The 27114-nt window shown below is 41.1% G+C and overlaps 1 protein-coding gene across 6 annotated transcripts in view; it reads left to right on the plus strand.

Annotated features, from left to right (window-relative positions):
• The window catches only part of ppp1r21 (protein phosphatase 1, regulatory subunit 21), a 118043-nt gene extending 91439 nt beyond the window's left edge, over positions 1 to 26604 (plus strand). For all 6 annotated transcript variants that reach the window (XM_038813781.1, XM_038813795.1, XM_038813786.1 and 3 more), the window contains 9 exons: positions 1187 to 1314; positions 2696 to 2848; positions 3928 to 4020; positions 13485 to 13727; positions 14924 to 14959; positions 15290 to 15406; positions 18316 to 18414; positions 22959 to 23087; positions 25941 to 26604. In XM_038813781.1, the coding sequence (XP_038669709.1) occupies positions 1187 to 1314; positions 2696 to 2848; positions 3928 to 4020; positions 13485 to 13727; positions 14924 to 14959; positions 15290 to 15406; positions 18316 to 18414; positions 22959 to 23087; positions 25941 to 25970 (1028 nt within the window). In that variant the 3' untranslated portion in view covers positions 25971 to 26604. The remainder of the gene's footprint in view (positions 1 to 1186; positions 1315 to 2695; positions 2849 to 3927; positions 4021 to 13484; positions 13728 to 14923; positions 14960 to 15289; positions 15407 to 18315; positions 18415 to 22958; positions 23088 to 25940) is intronic.
• The last annotated feature ends 510 nt before the right edge of the window (positions 26605 to 27114 follow it).

Here is a 27114-nt window from a genome sequence, read left to right on the forward strand (position 1 = left end):
CAGCAGCCGCTATGCCGGTTTCACAATTTTTAAAAGCATAAGTGAACCGTCCTGTCTGGAACTTGGCCCATCGGAGGCAGAGCATCGCGAAGGCCCCGGAGTGTACCGGGTCGGACCTGCTAATGACATGCAAATGGTGTTCATTGTACATGTGGTCCGGAACGCATTGACACTGCTGTCACAGTGATGGAAAATCGCAATTTGCCGTCAAATCAGCACCTACTGTGATTTTTGGCATCCAAACCTATTCTCCACTCAATCGCCTTTCCTGATTTCGGTGTAGGCCAAGCAAGAATCCCGCCAATTCTTTTGTCAATTTTACCGTCCAGTGCTAAAAGCACCCAGGCCCTGCAAAACAGAATTATTTTATTTAAACACGACCACTGCTGTCAAACACACACTCCAGGCTTAATTGCCCAATACTAGATCCAATATTCCTAAAGTCTTCCAATCGTCACACCAGGGACCCGGGTTTGATTCTGGCCTTGGGTGACTATGTGGAGTTTGCACATGTTTATGTGGGTTTCCTCTGGGTGCTCTGGTTTCCTCCCACAGTCCAAAGATGTGCAGGTTAGGTGGAATGGTCATGATCAAGTTACGAGGATAGGGCAGGGGAGTATGCCTCGATAGAGTGCTCTTTCAGAGGGTTGGTGCAGATTTGATGGGCTGAATCGACTTCTTCACTTTAGTGATTCTGAGGCAGCTAAGTTTCCAGATCACAATGGAGAAGGAAATGCTGATGTGGAAATTCAACAGGAAGTGGTTCCTGTTGCTCTGGCATCCAGTGGACACTACCCTGGGAAAGACTGAAGGACTTCCTCTCACTAACAAGCAAAAGCAACTTACTTTTATGCCCTCTAGTCTAGTTCAACTGAACCAAGACTGGCCAGTGTTTCATGAGTCACCAGTGGTTTTATGCAGATCACAACATAGTCGCAAAGTTTCTGAAAGACTGACCTTATTGGTTGCAACATATGTTTTGATGATTGTTGTTGTCTCTCCTTTTAAGGCTTTTAAGGAGACTTGAAATTTGGGGGCGGGGTAGAAGTGTTAATGTTTTAATGAGCATCTTCCTATTAACTTGTGCAATGCATTTGACTACCTTTCTTGTGCTAAAGTTACCACATCTATCGATCTTCAAAATCAGTGCAGCTACAGAGCTAATGAATGTTTTTTCTATATTTAGATATTTCCAAGCACTACAGTCAGAAGATTTCATTCGAGCAAGAACTACCCACAATTACACAGAAACTTAAAAATACCAATGACTGTATTCTTTCTTCTGTTGTAGCATTGTCAAATGTTACAGGAAAGGTAACTGTCCATAAAAGCTACAACTGCTGCAAAATGATGAAAACATTGCCTGTTTCTAAATTGTTGCCACATTTGTTTACAATTAATAAGAGAAATTACTTCCTGTTTAAATCCTCGATAATTTGTAATATCTTCGATAAACCAATTATCTGCTAAACAAGCCTCCTTGATTAGTAAAGTTTAGCACAGAAGGTATTTACTTTATTGTGCATGTGCCTGTGTTAGCTCTTCAACAAGAGCTGTCTAATCCCATTTTCCTGTGACAGTTTTTCCCAAACCACTAGTTTTAGAAGTTCAGAATTTGAAATAAAACATGAAATATCCCATTTAATGTTAATCTGTCCTGCACATTTCCAGAATTTTAATTTATTGGATAAGTTCTGAACAAAATAATGGAAGTTTGGATGGTTGTCTGGCTACTTTGTGTAAAATTGCAACGGGAAATTTGTCAATGACACAAAAGTCTTGCGTATAGTGAACGATGAAGAGGTTAATGACAGACTTCAGGAAGAAAAGCGCATGCATGTGGCAAATTTAATGCAGAGAAGTATGAGGTCATGCACCTTTCTAGGAAGAAAGAGGGGCAGTATAAAACAAATGGTACAATTTTATACAATATGCAAGAACCAAGATCTAACGGTATACATGCACAAATCTTTAAAAGTGGCAAGACGAGTTGCAATGGCCATAGGTATGCGAGGGAGTATTATGTCCAATTCTGGACACCATGCTTTTGGAACGATGCCGAAGCTTGAGGCAAGTGCAGAGGAGGTTTATTAGAATGGTAACCAAATTTGGGGATTTCCTGGAGAGATTAAAGGCTGAAATTGTTTTCCTTAAAACAGAGGTTAAGAAAGGCAAAGAGATGTTCAAAATCAGGAAGGGTTTTGAAGAGGTTCACAGGAACTTTTCGGTAGTTGGAAAGTCGACAAGAGGATATAGATTTACGTTAATTGGCAAACAACTAGAACCAACCTTTTAATACGATGAGTTGTTACAATCTGGACTACAATGCCTGAAAAAGTGGTGGAAACAGATTCAATTCTTTTCAAAAGATATTGGACAAATAATTGGATGGGGAAAATATTGCAGTTGCGTGGGGAAAAGGCAAGGGAGTAAAATTAATTGAACTGCTCCTTCAAAGACTTGGCATAGGCACAATGGGTGAATGACTACCACCTACGCTATTATTCTGCTTCTGTTTTTAAATCTTTAAGTAATTTACAAAATGCCTGGGTCGATAATTATAACTCTGAGCATGGTTTTACTGTCACTGAGAAGTTTTGGCTTTGAAACAATTATCTCATTGCAAAACAAATATGCTTGTAGCTTCTTTGTAAACCTACACGGTTAGTTGAAATCCATATTTTTGTCTCTTTAGATTGGTACGTTCTTCAGCAATAACTTGGACTTTTTTACGGCACCTTCGGTGTATGGGTTACGGGTTGGAATGGGTGTAATAGACCCCCTCACAGCAGAATGTATGCTGGCAAACAAGAAGAAAGCAGCTGCTTACATCAAATCCCTGAAGAAGGTTTGTGTAAAGATGCTAATATTGAACAAATATGTTTTGAACAAATACGAGGGACTGGTTTAGCACAGTGGGCTAAGACAGCTGGCTTGTAATGCAGAAAAAGACCAGTAGTGCACGTTCAATTCCCGTTCAAGCCTTCTCGAAGAGGCGCCGGAATGTGGCGACTAGGGGCTTTTCACAGTAACTTCATTGAAGCTCACTTGTGACAATTTGTTGTTGTTGTTATTATTTTTTAATTATTTTTTTAATTTATTATTTTTAAAATTATTTATTATTATTATTATTATTTTTATTTATTTACTATTTGTTGAAATTCATGCTATATCTGATGCCGGGATGGCAAGAGGATTAAAAGAATCTCAATTTGTTTAACAAATAACTTCTGCTTTGCTATTCTTGCTGTAATGGATATTCTAATTCAGTAGAGCGTTCAGTCATTTATGCACTGTTCTAAGCTGTTCACCAGTTCTAGTCTACAGATTATCTACCTTTAAAACTTCAACTTCATTTATCATGAGCTGCCTTGCCTGTCATTATCTTTACTTTCACTCTCTCTGCGTCAAACTGCCCTTTTCAGTTTCCATGAGCCTGTCTCGCATGGATTAGAGAATTTAAAAACTGAATGTTCCAATAAGTATTAAATAAATAACCAATCAATGTGTCAATAGTTTTACCATATAGTTGATAAACCACCAAACCTATTGGTTGTAATTTTGTTACATCAAAATTGATGAATTGTTGCTAGATTTTGGGTGTAGTTGCAATAGGTCCATGACTTGGTATTTACAATAAGTCAATTAATCGGTACCAAAGAGAGACACTGTGGAAGGAGACCAACTAAAGATAATGTATGCAACATACATTAGTATGGTAGGAGTGACAATGGTCAAGATCAGAGACTGAACGATTCAAAGCCTATTTCGAAAGTTGTAGGGCTATGGAAGAATAGCCGTTGAGCCTCGTGCAGGATGAAACGGTTGTGATAATTTGTACTTTAAAGTTTTGTAATACAGTGCATAAAGGTTTGCTATGTAGAGCCTTTGTGTTCAAGGTTATATAATGGAATAATCATGTTACAGACTTGTCCAGGATCAGTACCTTATGAAGAGGCTTTGGCAAATCGCAGGTCTATTCTAAGTTCAACTGAAAGCCGTGAAGGTCTCTCGCAACAGGTAATCATGCATCTTCTACGTTACTTGAGGATATTTAATAGAAAAGTTGAAATAGCTAAGGATCTCATGAAATGATCAAGTCCTGTTTGAAGGCACTGAATTGATAAAATTAAGCAGTTAAAGAGAAACCTCAAAATAATTTTTACTTTAAATATTTGAGGTGCTTTGCTCAGCACCATGTGTTGTTGTTTTGGACACCTGTTTGCTAAGAACCTCGGTGCAGCACACCACTGCAGACACCCCAGTTGGTCTCTGTTGAGTGAAGAGGCACAAAATTTGGATTATGCAAAGGGCATGAAAATATAAAGATCTGGAATTTTTGCAAATTGCATAAGCAGGAAGTTAGTTTTAAAGAAGGTTGATTTTACACTGATCCTGTCACCAACTTTAGTCTGGAATGTAAAAATAAACAAAAAAAAACAGGCAGAAATCGAAGCTCCAAGAAATGCCCTATTCCTTCTTTGAGTCTGTCTTTTGTGCATCAAAATTGAGTTTAAAGTATTCAAATCATTTACACATATTAGGCTCAGCAAGTTTTAAGGAAATGTAATTATGGAAACTAGCTAATATTTAATGTAGGTCTTTGAGCACTGCAAAATCCATTTCAAGGCACACAACATATAGTAAAAGTCTCAATTTAAAAAGAAATATTGTAAGGCACCAGAATTATGGGTCCTACTATACCTAAAATTTTGAGCATAAGCTTGCAGCCATTCGGGACTTGAATAATTGCAAGAAACCTTGTGACTTTGGCCGGAAGGGGAGTAAGGGTGGGGCGGGGGGGGGGGGGGCGAGAGGAGGAGAGTGTGTTGATTTGATAGTTGAATAAAATTGGACATTGTGTTAAAATACTGGCGTACGGCATATTCTAATTTGGTTCTGCGCAAAAAATTGGCTTTGTGGTACTTAATGCAATTATTTCTGCACAAGTTCTCAATCCAGCTTGAATATTAAATATGGCCTGATATTAAAAGACCTTATTATTAAATGTGGCTTCATCCATTCTTTTACCTGTAGCGATGCTTTCAAATAACTTTCTTTTAATTTCAGATTCTTGGGGGATTGGGGCCGGTTCTGGGGGAGGTGGGACAAACTGGATGGGTTACACCTGGGCAGGACCGGGATTAATGTCTTAGGGGGGAGTGGTGGGGAGGATTTAAACTAAAATGGCACCTGAATGGGAACCTATGCAAGGAGTCAGAGGAGGGGAAATCAAGGACTAGAACAAAAAACAGTAAGGGGAATAAGAAAAATGAATAGGCAGAGAAATCAAGGGCAAGAGTCAAATAGAGGCTCAGTGATAAATAGTGGGAATGGGACAAGTAATGTTAAAAAGAGAAGCTTAAAGGCTTTGTGCCTTAACAAATGGAGCATTTGCATTAAAGTGGATGAACTAATCGTGCAAATTGACGTAAATGGGTATGATAGTCAGGATTGCTGAGACATGGCTGCAGGGTAACCAGGTATGGCACCAGGGACCCGTATTTGATTCCCGGCATGGGTCACTCTGTACAGAGTCTGCACGTTCTCCCTGTGTCTGCATGGTTTTCCTCTGGGTGCTCCGGTTTCCTCCCACAGTCCCAAAAGACGTGCTTGTTAAGTGAATTGGACATTCTGAGTTCTTCCTCTGTGTACTCGAACAGGCGACTAGGCGACTGCAGTGTTAATGTAAGCCTCCTTGTGACAATAATAAAGAGTATTATTATTATTGAATGTTCAGGACTATTCAGGAAGGACGGTCAAAAAGGAAAAGGCAGTAGAGTGACAGTGCTGGTTAAAGAGGAAATGAACGCAATAGTGAGGAAGGATATTGGCTCTGTCAATGTGGAATCTGTATGGGTAGAGCTGAGAAACACCAAGGGGCAAAAAAACATATGTAGGCATCATATATAGACCCTATATATGGTCTATATATAGATATAGTGGTGATGTTGGGAATGGCATTGAACAGGAAATTAGAGAAGCATGTGAGGAACATATGTAATCATGGGTGATCTGCATCTAGATTGGGCAAATCAAATTAGCCACAATACTGTGAAGGATGAATTCCTGGAGTATATACGGGATAGTTTTCTGGACCAATATGTTGAGGAATCAACTAAAGAGCAGGTCATCCTAGACTGCTGTGTAATGAGAACGGAATTATTGGCAATCTAGTTGTGTGAGAGACCCCTTGGGGATGAGCGAACATAACATGATTTAATTTTTTATGAAGGTGGAGAATGAGGTAACTGATTCTGAGATTAGTGTCGTAACTATGAATAAAGGAAACTAAGATGGTATGAGGCGTGAATTGTAAAAAGTTTCCATAGGTACGTGAAGAGAAAAAGATTGAAGACAAATGTAGGTCCCTTACAGTCAGAAATCGGCGAATGTATAATAGGGGGCAAAGAAATGGCAGAGCAACGACACATACTTTGGTTCTGTTTTCACAAATGAGGACACAAAATAGATACCAGAAATGTTGGGGAACGCAAGATTTAGTGAAAGGGAGGAACTGAAGGAGATCAGTATTAGAAGAGAAATGTGTTGAGGAAATTAATTGGATTGAAAGCTGATAAATTGCCAGGGCCTGATGATCTACATCCCAGAGTATTGATGGAAGTGGCTCTAGAAATAGTGGATGCATTGGTAGTCATCTTCCGGGATTCTGTAGTCTCTGGAACAGTTCCTGCAGGTTGGAGGATAGCTAATGTAACTCCACTATTTATAAAGGGAGGTAGAGAAAAAACGGAATTATAGACAAGTAAGCCTGATGCCGGTAATGGGGAAATGATTCTAGAATCCTTTACCAAAAATTGTATAGCAGAGCTCTTAGAAAGTAGTGGCAAGATCAGATCGAGTCAGCATGGATTAAAAAAAAAAAAAAAATCTTTTTATTCTCCACATTCTCCGAACAGGTCTCGATGGGCCTGGGAGGTGTGAAAAGTGGGGGAGCTGAAGGGGTTGTAGGAGGCCTTGTCGCAATACAGCGACCAGCTCACTCCAATGGGCGAGGAGCTGCAGAGGCCAGATTCCAAGTCCACATGCAGTACCCCCGAGATGATATTAAAAACCTCCCTCCAATACCTCCCCAGCTTCAGACAGGACCAAAACATATGCGGGCCCCTCCCACACTGCTCACAGACATCCTCCACTCCCTCAAAGTTGGCTCATCCTCTCCCTCGTGAGGTGTGCCCTATATACAACCTTCAGCTGTATCAGTCCCAACCTCGTGCATGAGGTTGATGTATTCACCCTTAATAGCACCTCACACCCCAAACCTTCCTCCATTACCTCTCCCAGCTCTTCTTCCCGCTTGGCCTTAATCCCTTCCATAGCCACTCCTCCAGAATCTTCCATAAGTTGCCGACACCACCCCCTTCTCCAATCCTTTGCTGCCAATACCTCTTCCAACAACAAGGGGACCGGTGCTATTGGGAAGCTTGAATCTCCTTCCTTGCAAAGTCTCGGAGCTGCAGGTACCTAAACCTTTCCCCTTGCCCCAGTCCTTACTTCTCCCCCAGCTTTTCCAACCTTGCAAAACACCCCCCCCCCCCAAGGGACAGGTCTTTTAATACCATGATCACCCTTTTCTCCCATCTCTGAAACCTCCCATCTCCAGCCGCCCCAGCTCAAACCTGTGATTCCCTGATTGGCCATCTCCCCAGACCCACCCCCCAGCTTAAAGTGCCTCAACTGCCTCCAAATCATCAGTGTTGCCTCCATCACCGAATTCCCAGAGTACTTGCCCGGGGCCATCGGGAGCGTCACTGTTCCAGGTCCCTGAACCTCTACACCCTTCACAGACCTTCCTCCATCTGAACCCACTGGAACTCCCCCGCCCCCAACAACCCAACTCCTCGCCCTTTCCGCGTTTGCCGCCCAGTAATAGTATAGTAAATTGGGGAGCCTCCACAACCCTCTGCAGCTCCTTGCCCATTGGAGTGAGCTGGTAGCTGTATTGCAACAAGGCCTCCTACACCCACTTCAGCTCCCCTACTTTTCACACCTCCCAGGCCCATCAAGACCTGTTCGACCAGGCTCCAATGTCCACGGTCACTCCCCCCCCCCACCACATTCCCGTGCACTAGCCAACCCACGCTTGCTAGTTTGGAGGCCCCTGCCCATGCCTCACACCCCTTCCCCCTACCCAGTCCCAGAAAATAAAGCGATTCCCTTCAAGCAAGCAAACCCCAGAAAACTGCCGTCGCAAAATATCCCAACTCCTACCTTCACCAAACAGGCAACTTCACCCCTTTTAACACACATCACAACATGAAATAGAAAATGGAACTATATACAATCTTCCACCCCGTCTACCCTCTGCCCAAGACCCAACCTCAATCCCATTTCTCATTTCTGCCCAAGGCCTTCTACCATCACAAAAGCCTCCACCACTCCACTGTCTCAAAGTATAAGTCCTTTGAGTTGTAGGTCACCCTCAACTTTGCTGGATACACCACGCCAAACCGCATGCCACTTATGTCCTGGTATATGGGTGGCACATGGCACAGTGATTAGTACTGGGACTATGGCGCTGAGGACCCGGGTTTGAAACCCAGCTCTGGGTCACGGTCCGTGTGGAGTTGGCACATTCTACCAGTGTCTGCGTGGGTTTCACCCCCACAACCCAAAGATGTGCAGGTTAGGTGTATTAGCCACGCTAAATTGCTCCTTAATTGGGAGAAAAATAATTGGGTACTCTAAATTTATTTATTTTAAAAAGTCCTGGTATATGCATATACCAGCTCCAGCCCACTGCACCTCCCGCTTCGCCAATCTCCAGTCCTTCTCCTTCACATGGTACCTGTGAAAACAAATGATTACTGCCCTTGGCTCATTCGCTTTCGGTTTAGGCATCAACGACAGATGAGCCCAATCCAATTTGTACCGGGGGGGGGGGTCTTCCCCCTCCTCCACCAGCATCTTGGTGGTGTACTCAGTCGGCCTCGGGGAGGCCCTCCACCCCTTTGGGCAGACCTACGGTTCTTAGATTCTGCCTAGATCTATTTTCCAGGTCTTCCACCATCACTGTCAGACCTTTGTTGGTCTCCACAACCCTCTGCAGCTCCTCGCCCATTGGAGTGAGCTGGTCGCTGTATTGCGACAATGCCTCCTACACCCCCTTCAGCTTCCCTCTTTGCTCCCACACCTTGGCCAATGATTTTGACACTGCCACCTTCACCGGGGCAAGCGCCTCCTCCACCAGTACCTTTGTTGCCGCTATCATCTCCTTCCTCATCACCTCTATGTGCTTAGCAAACTGCTTTTCGAATTCCACGGCCATCACCTCAGTCATCTTTTCTGCCTTGAACAGCGCGGCCCCACCCAGCGACACAGCCTCCAATACCTTTCCAGTTGCCGGGCTGACCCTTTTGCTTGACGGCGAACCTTCAGTTGCCCCCTTCTTCACGTCGGCCTTCTTCTGAGTTTTAGACATCCCTGCTCTCCTTGTGCCTTCCTGCACCTGTTGGTCTAAGAATTGCCCCTGGGACTGGGCATTAAGTTCAAAAACATCCAGCCTCCAGCAGAATCCACCCAATGTGCGACTTTCTGCTACATGCCGCCAACCCGTCCTCATGAAGGGGAAATCGTGCTTGACAAATCTACTGGAATTCTTTGAGGATGTAACTAGTAGAGTTGACGAGAGGGTAGCCGGTGGATGTGGTATATTTGGAGATTCAGAAGGTTTTTGACAAAAGTCCCACATCAGAGATCAGTGTGCAGAATTAAAGTACATGGGTAGTGCATTGAGATAGATACAAAACTGGTTGGCAAACAGGAAACAAAGTAGGAATTAACGGGTCTTTTTCAAATTGGCAGGCAGTGACGGTGGTGTACTGCAGGGATCGGTGCTAGGACCCCAGCTACTCCTAATATATATTAATGATTTAGATGAGGGAACAAAATGTATTATCTCCAAATTTGTAAATGACGCCAAGTTGGATGGGAGGGAAAGCTGTGAGGACGATGCAGACTTCAGTGTGATTTGGACAAGTTGTGAGTAGGCAAATGAATGGCAGATGCAGTATAATTTGGAGAAATTCGAGGTTATCCACTTTGGTAGCAAAAACGAGAAGGTAGACTATTATCTGAATGGCCATAAATTAAGAGAGGGGAATGTGCAACAAGACCTGCGTGTCCTCGTACACTATTCACTGAAGGTAAACATGCAGGTACAGCAGATGGTAAAAAAGGCAAATAGTATGTTGGCCTTCATAGCAAGAGGATTTGAGTACAGGAGCAGGGATGTCTTTCTGCAATTACACAGGGCCTTGGTGGGTCCACACCTGGTATATTGTGTGCAGTTTTGGTCTCCTCATCTGAGGAAGGATGCTCTTGCTTTAGAGGGAGTGCAGCAAATAATTCCTGGGATGGCGGGTTTGACGTATGAGGAGAGATTGAATCGGTTTGGATTGTATTCGTTGGAGTTCAGAAGAATATAGAGCGATCTCATAACCTATAAAAATCTTAACAGGACTAGACCGGGTAGATTTTGGAAGGATATTCTTGATGGTGGGTGTGTCCAGAACAGGGAGTCACAGTCTGGGGATACTGGGTAGACCATTTAGGACAGAGATGAGGAGAAACTTCACCCAGAGAGTGGTTGGCCTGTGGAATTCGTTACCACAGGAAGTAGTTGAGGGCAAAATATTGTATGGTTTCAAGAAACAGTTAGATATAGCACTTGGGGTGAAGGGGATCAAAGGAGATGGGAGGGAAAGCAGGATCAGACTATTGAGTTGGAACATCAGCCATGATAAGAATGGCAGCGCAGGTTCAAAGGGCCAAATTGCCTCTTTCTATTTTCTATTTTTGTACATGGTGTGCTCCATTTTCTATTGACCTGAATTCCAATCTGTCATATGAAATCTTTTGAAGTCTGTTTCGGCCTATCGAGCCTGCTCCGCCATTCGATCATGGCTGATATTTTCTCATCCCCATTCTCCTGCCTCCTGCCCATAACCCCTGACCCCCTTTAAATCAAATGTGTCCACATAATGCATTATATGTTCCTGTTCATCCACAAGATATGGATGCTGCTGACAAGGCTAACGTTCATTGCTTATCCCTAATTGACCTCCCCAAGTGGCTTGCTGAGAATCAGCCAGATTGGTGTAGGGCTGCAGTCCCACATGGGCCAGGTCTTGTGGAATGTTGCACATTTCCTTGCCTAAAGGGCATTAGTAAACCAGTTGAATTTTTCCAAATGATTTGTCGTAACTTTTACTAACTGTAGATATTTTTAAACTGAACTCATTGTCAACTGGATTATTAGTCCAATAAAATGACAATATTTCTGTACCCAACACGAATATCTTTGAAATATTTTCACTTGATATAGCTCTACTTTCTTGTTGTAATTGTGTGCTAGTGTCTTTACAATAAAGATTCAGACTTTATATACGAGAACATACTGCAGCAGAGATTACGGAAGCAAGTTAACAATATGTGCAAAAATAGTTTAAAATAAATTTGTAGCATACAGCCTTGAAGCTCGGGTCAATTTATGAAATAGAAAAATGGCGCACCCTACACAAAGAAAAGTTTAATTAAAACAAGGAGCTGACTGTGTGCAGCCAACCTTGAAGTCAAGGCCAACACATTGCATTTATAAGAAAGAGGTCACCACGCATAATTTTAAAGCCAAGATCAAAAGGTTAAATGACTGGCACCAGAATGATGGTTAAAGGACTTCCGGTGAAATGAATTACAAACTGCTCTTGACAATCTCCGTGTAGGTCCACAAATTGTCTGGGTTGAGACTATTTATGTTAAATGACATTCACTTTAATATCCGATAACAAGACATTTGTGGCAAGAGCTACTACATTCTTTTTAGTTAATAGGCCATTCAGAATAGCTGTTGAGTAACTTAAGATGTTTGCAAGCTCTGACAGCAGATGGCCACGATGTTGATTTAAGAGTGGGTGGTAGTACTGAAACAGGCATTCGACCCAACCAGTCCGTGCTAGTGTTTATGCTTCACTTGACCTTCCTCTCATCTTGTATCCTTTAAACGACCATCAAAGCCACCTATATCCTTCTCCTTCAAATGCTTGTCCAGTTTGACTCTGGAGTACAGCAGCACAAGATCTTCATTTTTGCTAAATTCTCCCCTCAAGGACTGTGTCCAGTTTAGAGCTAAATCTGATTTGTAAAATGTTTTGATACAAAGCTAACCAATCTGGCCTTAATTCAATTTCTTGGGAGCAGAAATTCTTCTTGCTATACCCCTTCAGTATTGACATTTCTATCTTTCAAGTAAACAGCTATTGTGCGTGCACGTAACCAGACCTAAACAGGACACAAATCCCACCCTCACAAGCCAAGCAATGTTGATGGGGTTCTACTTGGTGGCACCCAAGCTGCAGTTACTCAAATCAACTGTACCCTGAGGCTTGTGTCAATCCCAATGTGATCCCAGTAAGGGGCAGTTTACCTATAGATTGAATTGAATTCAAATTCGGCACTCGGGCTGGTAGATCATTGTTTTTTTTGTCATTGCATATCCTGTATGACTTGTTGACTTTTTTTTGATTAGTTGTACATTTGAAGTAAAAGTGCAAGTTCTGAAAGAGAAGTAAACTATTTTGTAAATTATGCTATGTTTTGCAGTTCAAAATTCTTGTCTGGGGGGGATGTGTTGCTGGCGTTATGAGACTAGAATGGAAGAACACAACTAAAGTGATAGAATATGAGACTGGGAAATAGAATGTTGGTATATAAAGTTTCCCATCCCACCAGTTTCCCCCACATCCCATTAGTCAAACATTACTCCAAACTCATGATCTACACCCAATGATTTTTGTAACCAACCATTAAAATATTTGAGGAGACTGAGGCCATATGTTCGGACTTCTTGACGTGGTTTCAGATCTTGATCTATTCAAGAAGGATTAAGGTTTTAACCATGTTGGTTTAAAATGTTTAAAAATGATAGGTTTTGTAGGATGTCACTTTAAGTTGGCAATAGTTGCTTGGAAGTTCTGTGGTTAAAGTGATGTTCTTTAGCGTGCACAGAAATATTCTATTTGGCAATTTGTGGTTGTTCTGGGAAATTGGGTATAAAAGGGAAAAACAAAGTCCTGATCATATTTGCATACTCCTACATTGCAGATCAGAATATGCAGAATCCTGGGAGTAGTTAATCTGCCTGCCCTATTAGCTTTGGTATGGAGGATGCTGCAAGTACATAAAGAAGAAATTTGTGGGCAGTACGGTGGTGCAGTGGGTTAGCCCTGTTGCCTCACGGCGCCGAGGTCCCGGGTTCAATCCTGGCTCTGGGTCACTGTCCGTGTGGAATTTGCACATTCTCCCCGTGTTTGCGTGGGTTTCACCCCCACAACCCAAAGATGTGCAGGGTAGATGGCTTGGTCATGCTAAATTGCCCCTTAACTGGAAAAAAATTAATTGGATACACTACATTTATTTTAAAAAAGAAGAAATTTGTAACCATGTGAGCTTCCTCATCTTTGCAGGTGCAACAAAGCCAAGAGAAGATAGCAAAACTGGAGCAGGAGAAAGAACACTGGATGCTGGAGGCGCAACTAGCCAAAATAAAACTGGAGAAGGAAAATCAGCGTCTAATTGACATGGAAAATCAATTCAAAACTACGTCCACTGGACCAATGCCTTCTATCCAGGAGAATGGTGCCATTCCCAAAATTGAAGACTTGCACCTTGTTGAAAGGGACTCCGGACCAGTTAAAAGTACTAGTCTGGTAAATGGTGTAAAATTTAAATTCAGTGGGACTGAGAATGAAGCTGTTTAGGTTTGTTTGCTCTCTTTCCTAAAAATACTTCCATGCAGTTCCATAGGAGCTGACTGCCCCTCCAAGTGCATGTTCTGTATACATGTACCATGACCAAGGCTGGAATTTTCCAGCTCCCTTCCCAGCACTGGAGTTGGCAAGCCATTGAAATTTGTTCATGCTGGTGGGACCGGAAGATCCCGCCAGTGTGAGGGGCTGGAAAAATCCAGCCCAAGTTTCTGCAAACTTGTTTTCCTAATACAGCATCAGACCCAAGCCTGATGCCCATTGGCGAGGGAAACCTAGTTGGTTTTTGCCACAAAAGTAAAATACTGCGGATCCTGGAAATCTGAAGTAAAAACAGAAAATGCTGAAATCACTCTGACCACACAGCACCTGGGGAGAGAGAATAAATTTAACATTTCAGTCAATAACCTTTAATTATCTGAATTTTACTACCGTTTTGCCTCCTTCACCTCCCATGCCTAAAGTGCTGATGTCATTTGTAGCTCTTGCTGTCACCCTGACTGAATATATTGGGTCTTGAACCACCTTGGTCTTTTAAAAAATATTTTTAATTCATTTTTCACATTTTCTCCCGAATTTACACCCAACAATAAACAATAATCAGTAACGAATGTAATTCCTATATCAATAACTATCCCATCCTCTCACCAAACCCCAAACATTGGCCCGCATGTCAACATAAACAAATGACAAAAAGGAATCGGGAATCACCCATAGTCTCCATTAACACATACAGTCACCCTCCTCCCAGCACCCCCCTAATGTTCGATGTGATCCAGTTCTCGAAAGTGCATGATGAATAACGCCCATGAATTGTAGAACCCCTCCATCATTCCCCTGAGTTCAAATTTGACCGTTTCAAGCATTGAGAATTCCAGCAGGTCCCTCCGTCACATCAGGGCACAGGGTGGAGAGGTTGATCACCGTCACAGTCTTGAGGAAACCTAAGCTTAAGGTGTATTAAATATGTAACTGAAAGTTCTGTTCACCAAAAAAGATATGTCTTAACATTCATTGTCCCTAAACCACTGCCTTATATTCTAGTAAATTGTTTCCTTTTGCTTATAGTATACTTTTAAAATATATTTTCAGTAGCCTGAGACTTGAGCTGAATGAAAATTTCTTTTTTTTTTTGTTAGGTTGGATTGTTGACCACTTCTACTATCAACAATGAGGTACTGTGATACTCTTCATGTTCTTGCTTGGGAATGAAATGAATAAGTGTACTGCAATGATCACAATTCTTCCTCTTGAAGTAAACAATTTGTGTGTTTGCTGAAATCTAAAAGATTTTGGTTCTTCATTTTTAATGATGGTGTATGTTGGTTATAATTGATCAGATTGAGTAGCTTATTCAGAAGCTAATGTGGAATGTAAATTTTAAAGTAGTCTGCACTTGTTGGGTTATTTTAAATGTATGGTTAAATGAATTTCACTGGTGAATATTCTTTTATGGTGACATTTTAAAACCAGACTAAAGAAATATCTCGTGTGTTTACTCTTAGATTCCAGATGCAGAGTCACGTGAACAGTTAATCAAAAGTCACTACATGATGAGGGTGGCAGAGTTAACCTCTCAGCTTCAGATAGCAGACAGCAAGTCAGTGCATTTTTATGCCGAGGTAATACATTGCAACATTAGTGTTGAAGTTTTCGCACTGAGAGATGATGCTCGTAAACTTACCAGCCTAAACAGAAACCGAAATGTATGTGAAAACAAAATGTTGGAAATACTCAGCAGGTCTGGTAACGTCGGAGGAAAGAAACATGTTGATGTTTCATTACTCTTTTCTTTGTCCATAGATGCTGCCAGATCTGTTGAGCATTTCCAACACTTTTTATAGTTTTAGTTCAGATTTCCTGAATGTTGCCTTTATTTTGAAAACTGTATTATGTCATTGTTGCATAGGAATTCTGGAAATCAAACTCTCTTCACACTTTTGCATTTTAAAGAATAAATTACTTGCATTTATATAGCACCTGTTAAGATATCATAGTGTCCCAAAGCACTTCAGAACCAATTAGAACTTTTGAGACGTGGTTCTTGTAATGTAGAGAAACATCAGAGCCAATGTTTGCACACCAAGATTCTGCAAACAACATAGATAAATGATCAATAAACCTGCTTTTAGTCATGTTGATTCAGCAATACATTCTCAGGAGATTGGGGAACTCCACTTTTTTTTTGTAAAGCATTTTATTACGGTATTTATAATTTTATAATAATAACAATAAACAGTACAAATGTAAACATAGTGCATAAAAACATCTCCATCCCTCGCTAATCCCACCTACCCTAAATAGAAAATAGCCTAACTGCTCTCCCCCCCCACCCAACCTTTATTGCCTCTGCTGACAGTTTAGTTTTTGCCGAAGAAATCCCTCCACGCTAGCAATATCTCTCCGGGCTACCAAGGAGGCAAAGGCCAAGCCATCAGCCTCTCTCACTCCCGGGACTCTCACTTCCGACACTCCAAAAATCACCACCTCTGGACTAGGCACCACCCTTGTTATTCGCACCGTGGACATGACAACTGTGAAACCCTGCCAGAATCCTCTACATGCCCAAAACTTATGGACATGGTTTGCTGGCCCTCCCAAACACCTCGCACACCTGTCCTCTATGCCAAAGATCTTGCTCATCCGGGCCGCCGTCACGTGTGCCCAGTGAACCACCTTGAATTGTATCAGGCTAAGCCTAGCAGTTGATGAGGACGTGATGACCCGCCCACAGACCCCTCCCCACCCCTGTTCTAGAAAATACTCTGTCCTGTGTATATACCCTTGGCGGTAGGAGCAGAAAGTTCGAAACCTGCCTTCGCACAAAATCCCGTATCTGCAGAAACCCATTCCCTCCCGGCAATTCAAACTTCTCCTCCAAATAAATAAATCTCCCAACCTCGCTCTCTGTTCTCTGCCACCTCTGAAACCCCCAATCCAACCTCCCTGGGACAAACCGGTGATTATTACAGCACCAGCTCGCCCTCCCCTCGACTACGCTCCAGCAACACTTTCTTTACTCGCGGGGTTTTACCCGCCCACACAAAACCAGAAATCACCCTATTTACCCGTTTAAAAAAATGCTTTTGGGATAAAGATAGGTAGGCACTGGAAAACAGACAAAAATCTCGGGAGGACAATTATTTTCACGGTCTGTACCTTCCCCGTCAGTGACAGCGGAAGCATGTCCCATCTCCGAAAGGCCTCCTACGTTTGCTCCACTAGTTGGGTCAAATTTAATTTACATAGCAGCTCCCATTCCCGTGCAATTCAACTTCTCTTATTCATATAGTGCCCTTGGGCCTTTTATGTCTGCTTGAGAGGGCAAAGGAGGCCCTCTAATAATGTCTCATCCGAAATATGGCACTACTCCCTCAGTAGTGTACTGAAATGTCAGTTTAGATTACGTGCTCAAGCCTCTGAGTTTTCTAACTGAATTTATTTTCGGAGGGCCGCTGTATACCAGGATAAAGATTTCTTTTGTTCCAATCTTTGTTCACTGGCTTGAGGGGTTAGTCTGCTAACTGCTCACAGGCCCCTTCTATGACACAATAATTGATTAGATAAGTGAATGTCTATTGTGGAACAAACCTCCTGCTTCTTGCAAAGAAGCACTCACTTCCAGCATATTTCCTTTAGCAACGCAGAGATACAACCAAGGAAAATTTTCACTGTTACAGAACAATCCTGTCCTTTTTCTAATGTTTGGAGTCATAAGAAAACTGCACAATTCCAAAGTACAACAACTTCACAATGCTGTGGGTCAAAATGGTTTTGTGCCCAGAATTTTTATTTTTATTTCCCATTCAACTTTATCCTACCTCCGAGTAAATTGTGTTCTGTCAAAGGATCCACAAAGAAACCAATTTCCATTGGAATAAAAAGTCCTACTCAATACTTCCCAACACCGTCGCTAAAAACAAAATGGGAGCATTAAGGCGTTTGTTTAGACCAGATGGTTGCAGAATGAGTAGGAGAAAGATGAGATGCTGCTTCTGTTGAACTTGCTTGGAACAGTATTGTAGGCCAGAATGGGAGGTATGTTAAAATGGCAAATTAGAGATTTGGGATTACATTTTTGAACAAAGGGAGTTGATTAAGGCAATGGGGGAATCAAATCATCTAATATACACATGATCTCCAAAATATCATACATTTTTCCGATTAAGGGGCAATTTAGTGTGCCAATCCACCTGCCCTGCACATCTTTTGGGTTGTGGGGGTGAGACCCACGCAGGCACGGAGAAAATATGCACCAGGTCCTCGGTGCTGTGAGGCAGCAGTGCTAACCACTGCGCCACCGAGTCGCCTGCTTAATATCATAAATACTTCCATTTAAGATCAGGCAAATAACAGAACAGACTTGAGGGGCCCTATGGCCTCTCTTATCTAGAGGAGACTGCCTGAGTGCAGCAAATTCAGTGTATTCATTAGAAATCTTAGATTACAGCTTCACACAGTAAGTTTCAAGTTGAATTATTGTATGAATTTCAAAAGTTTTATTCCGAATGTTTTCTCTTTAAATGCACAGTGCCGTGCCCTTGCTAAACGCTTAGCACTGGCAGAGAAGTCCAGGGAAACACTCTCAGAAGAGATAAAAGTTGCCAATCAGAACATTGTGCGATTGCAGGTAGGAAGAAACGTGCATCCTTTTGTGCATATTTTTGGCTAAATTCTACCCAACTGCAGTATTGTCTCATTGCAGGATATGTCTGTTATTAAATAATAAAAGTTTCCAGTACAACCAGCTTCCAGGCACAATAGTTAAGGTGACATCCGGGCGAGATGCACTTTGTCCAATTTTTTTGTTGGACTCGCTCCCATCTCCCTTTCTTTCACCAACCCTCTGCCGCTTCACCAGGTGGCCAGAAATCCATCCGTTATTACCTAGAATCTTGTCTTTTTCCTGATATTGTTTTCAAAAATGTATCTAGCACTTTCTTAAACTTCAGAAGTTGTCACAATGACAACCTTCAGAAGCATATTCCACAGGTCAATCACCCTAAGGAAAAAAAAATCAATGTCCAAAGTTATTCCATGAATTCTCAATTTTAAATTGCTTGTTTCTTGTATACTCAGCCTTGTCAACTCATCCATTTCTTTGCTTGCATGTTATTGATGATTTTTTAATCTTAAATATGATCCCCCTTCAAGTGTGTGCCTCTCTAGAAATTTCAAAACCAAGACATGGATTCTTCACCCTTCTTGGCTTCTCAATACCATGTCAGAGCCATGATATCCTTAAACTGGAGGGATCAATATGGTGCACACCATTCCCAGATGTGGTCTGACCACAGCCTTGTATAATCCAGTTATCAGTGTGTTATACCACAGGTTAGGATTGAATCCAATCTTTGTATCCTTTTATTTATAAACATGCACCTCATAAGTCTGTTCCCATCTATAGGAGCACAAGTTAAGGCCCACCACCTGAACACAAACACAATTAATATAAAATTAACAAGCATGGTCCTGGTTTTGTACTGAGCTGTAAACTCTTGACACTTCTTTCGAAAGCAGTCACTATAATAATTTCCAGGTTGTGTGTCTCTCGCCTTTAATTTATATCATAGAATCATAGAGTTTACAGTGCAGAAGCAGGCCATTCTGCCCATCGAGTCTGCACCGGGCCTTAGAAAGAGCACCCTACTTAAGTCCACCCTATCCCCATAACCCAGTAACCCCACCTAACCTTTGTTGGCACTAAGGGGCAATTTAGCATGGCCGATCCACCTAACCTGCACATTTTCCTCGGAGCACCCGGAGGAAACTCATGCAGACACTCGGAGGAAGTGCAAATTCCACAGAGGCTGTCACTCGCGGCCAGAATCGAATCCTGGTCCCTGGAGCTGTTAGTGCTAACCACTGTGCCACCATGCCGCACCATCCACGTACTCTATCTTTGCACCCAAGGGAAAATTGTTTAATTTTCTACACTGGTGGACACACATCAGGCTTAGACCAACTTCAATATGTAGACACATTCCATGGCAACCTGTTTCCTCATTCTGAAGTCCAACCTGTAGCAGGCAATGTAATACCTGTAACTTTGATAACTACTCTCTATGATCAATAAACATAGACAAAAGGGATCAAGCACTGAACCATGAGCTGACCCACCAGTGACAGGACGTCGATGGGAAACTACCACCTTTTTATTTGTGGTACTCTTGTCCAATGCCTGTTCCATCTCACTGTATTCATATGGGACTTAATTTGGATCTATAAGCCTTTGGTGCTTTTATCAGGATTTTTGGATTTAAAAGTAAATTGTGTTAGAATCAGGTGACGAGGGATCAAATGGCATCCCTCTTTCTCTTCCCTTGTTTGACCACAATGGGCTTTTTTGTTTGAAAAGAATATACTTTCCAATGTAGTGAGTTCTTTACTGATCATAAAAGAACAAATAGGACAGTTTTCTGAAATTCAACGAAGAAAGAGATTAGTTTTATTATAATTAATCCAGTAATAAAAGACGCATCAACTTTCGCACACAGCATTTGAAGTCTATACACAAATACAGATTGCAGAGTTGGAAAGGATAGGTTGGCCAACTTAGAGTCCAAAAAATAGTAAAATTATGCAGTTTGTAGTTTGGTAACTTAACTGGCTTCAAGCAGCATTCTACGATCTCAGTGTTTTGTTTTAAAGGTAGGCGATTGAGTTGGTTGTTCTTTGGGCGATGGGGCGCATCATTGGATTCATTTCAGAAATCTCTGTCTACAGCAGAACGTACCTGGATGATCACAGTCAAATGGGGATAGAAGTCGACCAGGTGGGTTGGAGAAAGGAGATAACAAGAAGGATCCTAATTTGGTCTTCTACCTAAGCTCCTAGTCCTGAAAACTTATTTCAAACAAAGGGTTGGATTGTCATGTGAACTTACTTTTCTAACTACCAGTGGGATTCAAGCAAAAGACATTGTCGATGTATTCTGAAGGTGATTTGATTGGCTAGCTCGTTTCTAGAAGCTAACTTAGCTGGGTTCCAGTCTATTATGATAGAAGATTGAAACCACTCAAGTTTATAGGTCGTAATAACTGAGACTTTAATTTATAAGCATGCTTGGGAGAAGCATCCTGCTCCTCAAGGGAGTCTGCCTAATACAAAAGTCGCATACCTTATCTTTTGGTCATCACGTTTACACTATAAAATCTTAATAAGCAGAATTATACAGGCTGCAGCTGTCCCTTTTATCTAACTGAAGGCTGAAGTCTCTGCTTGTCACACGCCTGCTTGCTTGTCACACGCCTGCTTGCTTGTCACACGCCTGCTTGCTTATCCTGTGAAGGTCATTATGCATATGATGCATGTCGGAATAATAGCAATAGAAATCAGGATGAGTATTTCAAATGCAGGAGAGAGACGAAGGCTAAGAGGAAGCACAAGGAAAGGATTGCAGGCTGTGCTAAATCAAATAGCAAAATGTTCTTCAAGCATATTAATGGTAAAAGTTTAGTGATGATAGAATGGGGCCCATAAGGGACAAGCAAGTAAAATGCTCACTGAAGCGGAAGGGTATGGCAATGGTACTAAATGAATACTTTGCTTCAGTCTTTAACAAATTAGAAGATGATGACAATGTCCCAGTTGAAAATGTGGGTGTTGAGCAACTGAGTAGTATAGTGATAGATAAAGAAAATGTGCTTAAAAGGCTGGCAGCACTCCAGGTAGGAAGTCGCCAGGCTCTGATGGGATGCATCCCAGATTGCTGAGAGAGGTAAGGGAGCATATTGCAGAGCCGTTGACAGAAATTTTCCAGGCCTCTCCAAACAGAGGATTAGTCCCGGGGGACTGGAGGATTACAAATGTGACGTAGTTGTTTAAGAAAGGGACAAAGGATAACCCAGGAAACTACAGACCTGTCAGTTTTGACATCCATGAGAAAACTGATGGAGGCCATAATACGGGATACATTTAGTGAAAAATAAGTACAATCAACATGGCTTTGTCAAAATATATGATTGCAACTGAGCAGAATGACTATTCCAACACTTCAGCTTTGAAGAAGAGTCGCATTGGATGGACTTGAAATGTTAGCTGTTTTCTTCACAAATGCTGCCAAACCTGCTGAGTTTTTCCAGCATTTTGTTTTTACTTCAAATCTCAATCCGCAATATCTTGCTTTTATCCCGCAGAATGCTGTTTCTGTGATACTTGGTTCTGGGTCCCTGCATAAGTAAATATCTAGCAATACAGTTACATGATGGACAAAATAATACATGTAAACGTGGCTTCCAGAGTACAAATAGTCTATTTACAATGGGGGTGATGGTGCCTAATGTTAATTTCACTGGACTAGTAATTCAGAGGCCCAAGCTCTGGGAACATTGGTTCAGAAATTTAGCTGGGGGAATTTAAATTCAATTAATAAACTATGGAATTACAAGCTAATCTTTGTAATGGTAACCATGAAACTATCATAGATTGCTGTAACAACTCATTTGGTTTATTAATGTCCTTCAGGAACTGTGTGACTCCAGATTCACAGTAATGAGGTTGACTCTTAACTGACCTCTGAAATGGCCTAAAAGCCACTCGGTTCAAGTGCAATTTGGGATGGAAAACAGATCACATCCCCCCCAAAAAAACAAATAATTTTTACAAAATCCCCGTCACAGCAGTTAATGCCATTCACTCCATGGTCTAGTGTTATATAAACTGCAGCCATAGGTTTAGGATTGTTTTCCACTTTAATATGGTAAGATAAGAGGCAGCAACCAGAGTGACCAATGTATAAAAACCTCCTTGGAGTAGGAGGAGTTGCAGGAAATTGGTAGCTGATAATTTTGCACCACAATAAATACACCAGGGAAGGATGGCATATTTCCTTCTGAACCAAATGGGGTTTTATAACATTTTAAAGTTTCCTGGTCACAGTTACTGGGGCTAATTTTCAATTTTGGATTTTTAATTATTGAATTTTAATTCCACCAGCTACCATATTGGTATTTGAATTCAGACCCAAGAGCATTAGCCTGGGCCTCTGGATTACAAATCCAGTGATTTACCACTACTCTACCATCACCCCCAAATAGTAAGTGCCTGTCTCAATTCCCAGAATATTTACAGCAGAAGAGACCAGGATTTCCTGCTCGTGCATTGAATGTATTCCATAGGTTCCCTGTTGTAACCTCTCTGTTTTAATATGGTCTCGTCTGTATTTTAATACAGGATGAGCTAACGACAACAAAGAGGAGCTATGAAGATCAGCTAAGTATGATGAGTGATCACCTTTGTAGCATGAATGAGACATTGTCGAAACAAAGGGAAGAGATTGACTCTCTTCGAATGGGCAGTAAGGTAACAGCAGTGCACATTTTATCTTGATCTCTTATTTTTCATCTTTTCATTGCTTGAACCTATTAATAGCCAGTGGGCAAACTGCAGATGTGTTGCAATTTCTATAAACTTGCGTTTCATTTGTAAGTATTATTTGCATCATCTTACAAATGTACAGTAGGCAAACCACCCTAAACTAACATCAAACTGTAGGAACGTTTTCAGGGACTGAGTATTGCCCTGGCTTTTACATCGGGTTCGTCCCTCTTTCTTAGGCTCAACTGAACACGTAGACCTGCGGATACATCAACTCTAGTTAAGCCAGCTTTATTTTCCAAGCTTGGTCAACATACAAGGGAGAGTGATTTGGATAAATGCCAAAACCACTCTACATTGTTTCAGGTGCAACATTTATACAATTTCCAAAAATCAGTAGCCCAGCCCAGTTGGCCTCGATCCAATCGTTGTAGCTGTCGATTTTACCTTGACCAATGAATTTTACTTTAGGCAGCATGGTGACTGCGTCATCAGCTCACAATTTAACTCCATCCTGTTCCCTGGCCATCTGTTGTTTTCCAGGGTTCTTGTACCTGCTACCTCTTGTTCCGCCTACTCTTATTTCCCCTTATCTCAGTGGTTCCTGTCTGTATCATTGTTTGTCAGAGATGTTGAAGTTGGTTCCTCTTTGTATGATGGGTTTGCCTGAGCACAGGATGTTGGGGCTACTGATAACTGCTTATTGAGCTGGCTATATTATTGCTGACCGCATTATTTCTGTCTGTTTCTGTTTGTCTTAAGAACATGGGCAAGTTAGCGTGCTTAAATCCCACCATGCAATGCGGCCACTGCTTTTAGCAAGAGTTTAAATGCTTGTTACTGCTATGTTCTAAGAATCCATGTTTAATGGTTAATAATGATTACTGGGTATACTTTCTATGATTGGTTTCAATCCTCAATAAACTAACTTGTGTCGAACTATTCTAGTGTTATCCTAGGTATCCGGTTCTCAGGACATCCCCTTCACAAACTATTTACAAAACCACTTGACTAAATCAAGAGTATTCATTGTATGATCTGCAGCCCAATTATTGGAAATCCTTGTGACAACATCAATCCAACCATTCACTTCCTGCCCTAAAGTTGATACCGATTATCCTTTATCCTCCCAAGTTGCTTCTGTCGTTCCTGTTTGTAATCTGGTCAACGTTCTTTTAGGAGGGCAAGTTGATGGATGAGTGCTCAACATTTGAAAAGTGCACACACAAACTTTGGAGGAAATTCTGGGCTTGCGGCCAATAAGAATGGCTTCTAATACAATACAGTTTTGAGTTGGAAAGCCTACAAAAGGCAGTATATGCATCTGAGAGGGTGAATGTACTGATCGTGCCCAGCACATAGTTTAAAAAAAGAACTGAAGAAGGGGGAAATGTATGGAACTTGTATTTGTAATAATTTTTTGAGGTAGGTATAATGTTTGAATTTTTTTGCCTTATTTTGGTTTCTGCAACTTTCCATCATTGCCACTTTTTCTGTAAAAGAGCAGCTAAAGATGTAATTCCATGAAGTTGTATCTCCGTTGTAGGTCTGCCTTTTATTTCTACACTTTTTTTTTCAGACTTTCATCCCAATTGTGAAACTTTTAAAAAGGCATTAAGTGACAAGGCAGGTTCTCACCTATGGCACATTGGTTAAAAAAAGGTGTATGGAAGATTAACAAACTCTCAGTATTAGATCTTGCAACTAAACTTAGTGTACTGTATATAGATATGGTCTTGCGATTTTCTACTATTAGACTTCGGTTGGCAGTTTATTTTTCAATAAGACATTTTTCAAGAAGCTCACTTGTTAAAAATAAACATTTCAGTTCCCGGAGAGTACGTTTGTGCAAACTTTTGCATACCATTTTGATCTTTACTGAAAAAGTAGAAAATACCCTTGTCCAAATCAATCCCAAGTAGTAAAACATTGGTCAAGATGCATAAACATAAAGCATAACTGACACTGTACCCAGTAAGCTCTGCACACAAGGCAACCCAGGGGTATCACACTGGCTGCTCGGGTGTTGCTGTGCAAAACAAATAGAAAGATACTGTACTTTCAAATAAACAGACCAATCACAATGCAAACTATTTAGAGGGCATTGCTTGCTGGTACCTTCTGTCTTCCTCCAGAGAGCAAGAGATCCAAAAGTGAGTCAGTATCTAATAACCAGTCATTGGTATTGCCATTCAAGTCAGGAAATGGTGAGTGGCAATGTTACCTATAGAATTTTGTTGTGCACAGTTAGTGTAACAGTACCTGGACCAGACCCCAATTTATATTGGGAAATCAGAGGAGAGACCCAACAAACTTTAAATTTGTAAACTGTGAGGAAAGGTTACTGCACTCCAGGAGTGATTCTACTGGCAACTAGGGATATTTTATATTAAAACAAACTTTATTGTTAACGCAGGATTAACACCCAAAGAAAAATCAGCATTTCAATTAACAGTTAAAGTTATTTTTAATAAAAAATAAAGAAAGAGCTAACTTTTCCATCTCCTAAAATTTCAATTGAGCAAAATCCACACACTGCCTGTGCGCTTACCTTATAGGCAACTTCTATCCCATTTGTGTGCAGCTTGGAGGGTACATTGGGGGATAACACAGTAATCCGGAAGGCAAGTAGAGAAAATACAGAAAAATATATGCACAGCTTTTCATAAATCACAACTTTTAGTTTGTCTTTTGTTTTGGCGCACTCAATTCATCTAAAATTAGAAAGAGGTATGCTATTTACCAATGTATGTAGCGGTTATCATTACACTAGGTTATTTTGCTTTTTGCTGGAATTGGGCACAAAATAAAACATTTTTTTTCATTCTGTCTTTGAAGAGTAATGCAAAGAAAAACAGAGGTCGATAAGATCCGAGGGCGCCATTCAGTTGGAGATCTGAATGGTGAAGATACAGCTGCTGTTATCTACAGGGAAGTTTAGAATGCCAAATGAATATCTGTATTGCTGTTCCTTCTGAGAGTAAAGGCGTGTACCGATTGTGGTATTAATGAGCCTAGGAATCAAAATAAAATTGGACTGAAAGGATATCATCCCCTAAAGTTTTAGGAAGATGATGGAAAATATTCTGGCACTTAAAACATATTCCAAAAATAATGTACCCTGTGACATTCCCGTTCAATAGGCAATTTGTAACAATAGCTTTTTAATAATTTTATTTCATTATGTGAATCCATAATGAAGGAGGTTTTGTACATTGAATTATGTGACAATGTATATGTTAATTGTGTATCTATTTTCTGAAATGAAAGACCCAACATGTTCACATCAAGTGTTTTGATTTCTTGAAACGTGGAGCACAATTCTAATTTATCTAGTTTACTCCTGCTATTCCTGCTAATACTGCACCACACCTCTCCTCATCACCCCACATCATCCTCCTGCTCCTATTCTCCCCTACAAAACCTGAAAGTGAAAATCTATTTGGTGCTTAAAATGTTCAATGAAAAAAACTGATCAATAAAAAGTACATAGTAATGGACACTTGGAGTGCTTTCTTATTAAAGGAAATTAAGTTGTCTATTAGCCAAGGATGATACTTTCTCGATGCTGCACCTACACTGCCAGCTACACTGTAGTGTTTTAAGCAATTGAATGTTCTGCTCATTGGATATGGATGCATTAAAACATCATGAAAATTATGGTATCTTGTTTACTAATGTGTTCAGTAGTTTGCAACTGAAACGTGTCTTTTTAGCATTTCTCTCCCAACTGCTATTTAGAGATTATCAAAATTATCCTTTATTTAATGAACTCCCACTGACAGAAGGATACGTGTGGGTTAGACTTTTTAAAAGCTATTTTCTTATTTAAAAATACTTTTAATTTCTCAAGGTTGCCTGTTTCACTGGTAGGTAGTGGAGCACTGTTAGTTTTCCACTTCTAGCACTATGATTGTCAATAATAGCTTACGTTTCTATGGCACAGAGGAAGGTGATTGTGGTGGTTGGAGGTCAATCATCTCAGCTCAAGAGCATCACTGCAGGAATTCCT

This window comes from Scyliorhinus canicula, chromosome 1 (assembly GCF_902713615.1).
Source record: "Scyliorhinus canicula chromosome 1, sScyCan1.1, whole genome shotgun sequence".
In the NCBI taxonomy this organism is placed as follows: Eukaryota; Metazoa; Chordata; class Chondrichthyes; order Carcharhiniformes; family Scyliorhinidae; genus Scyliorhinus; species Scyliorhinus canicula.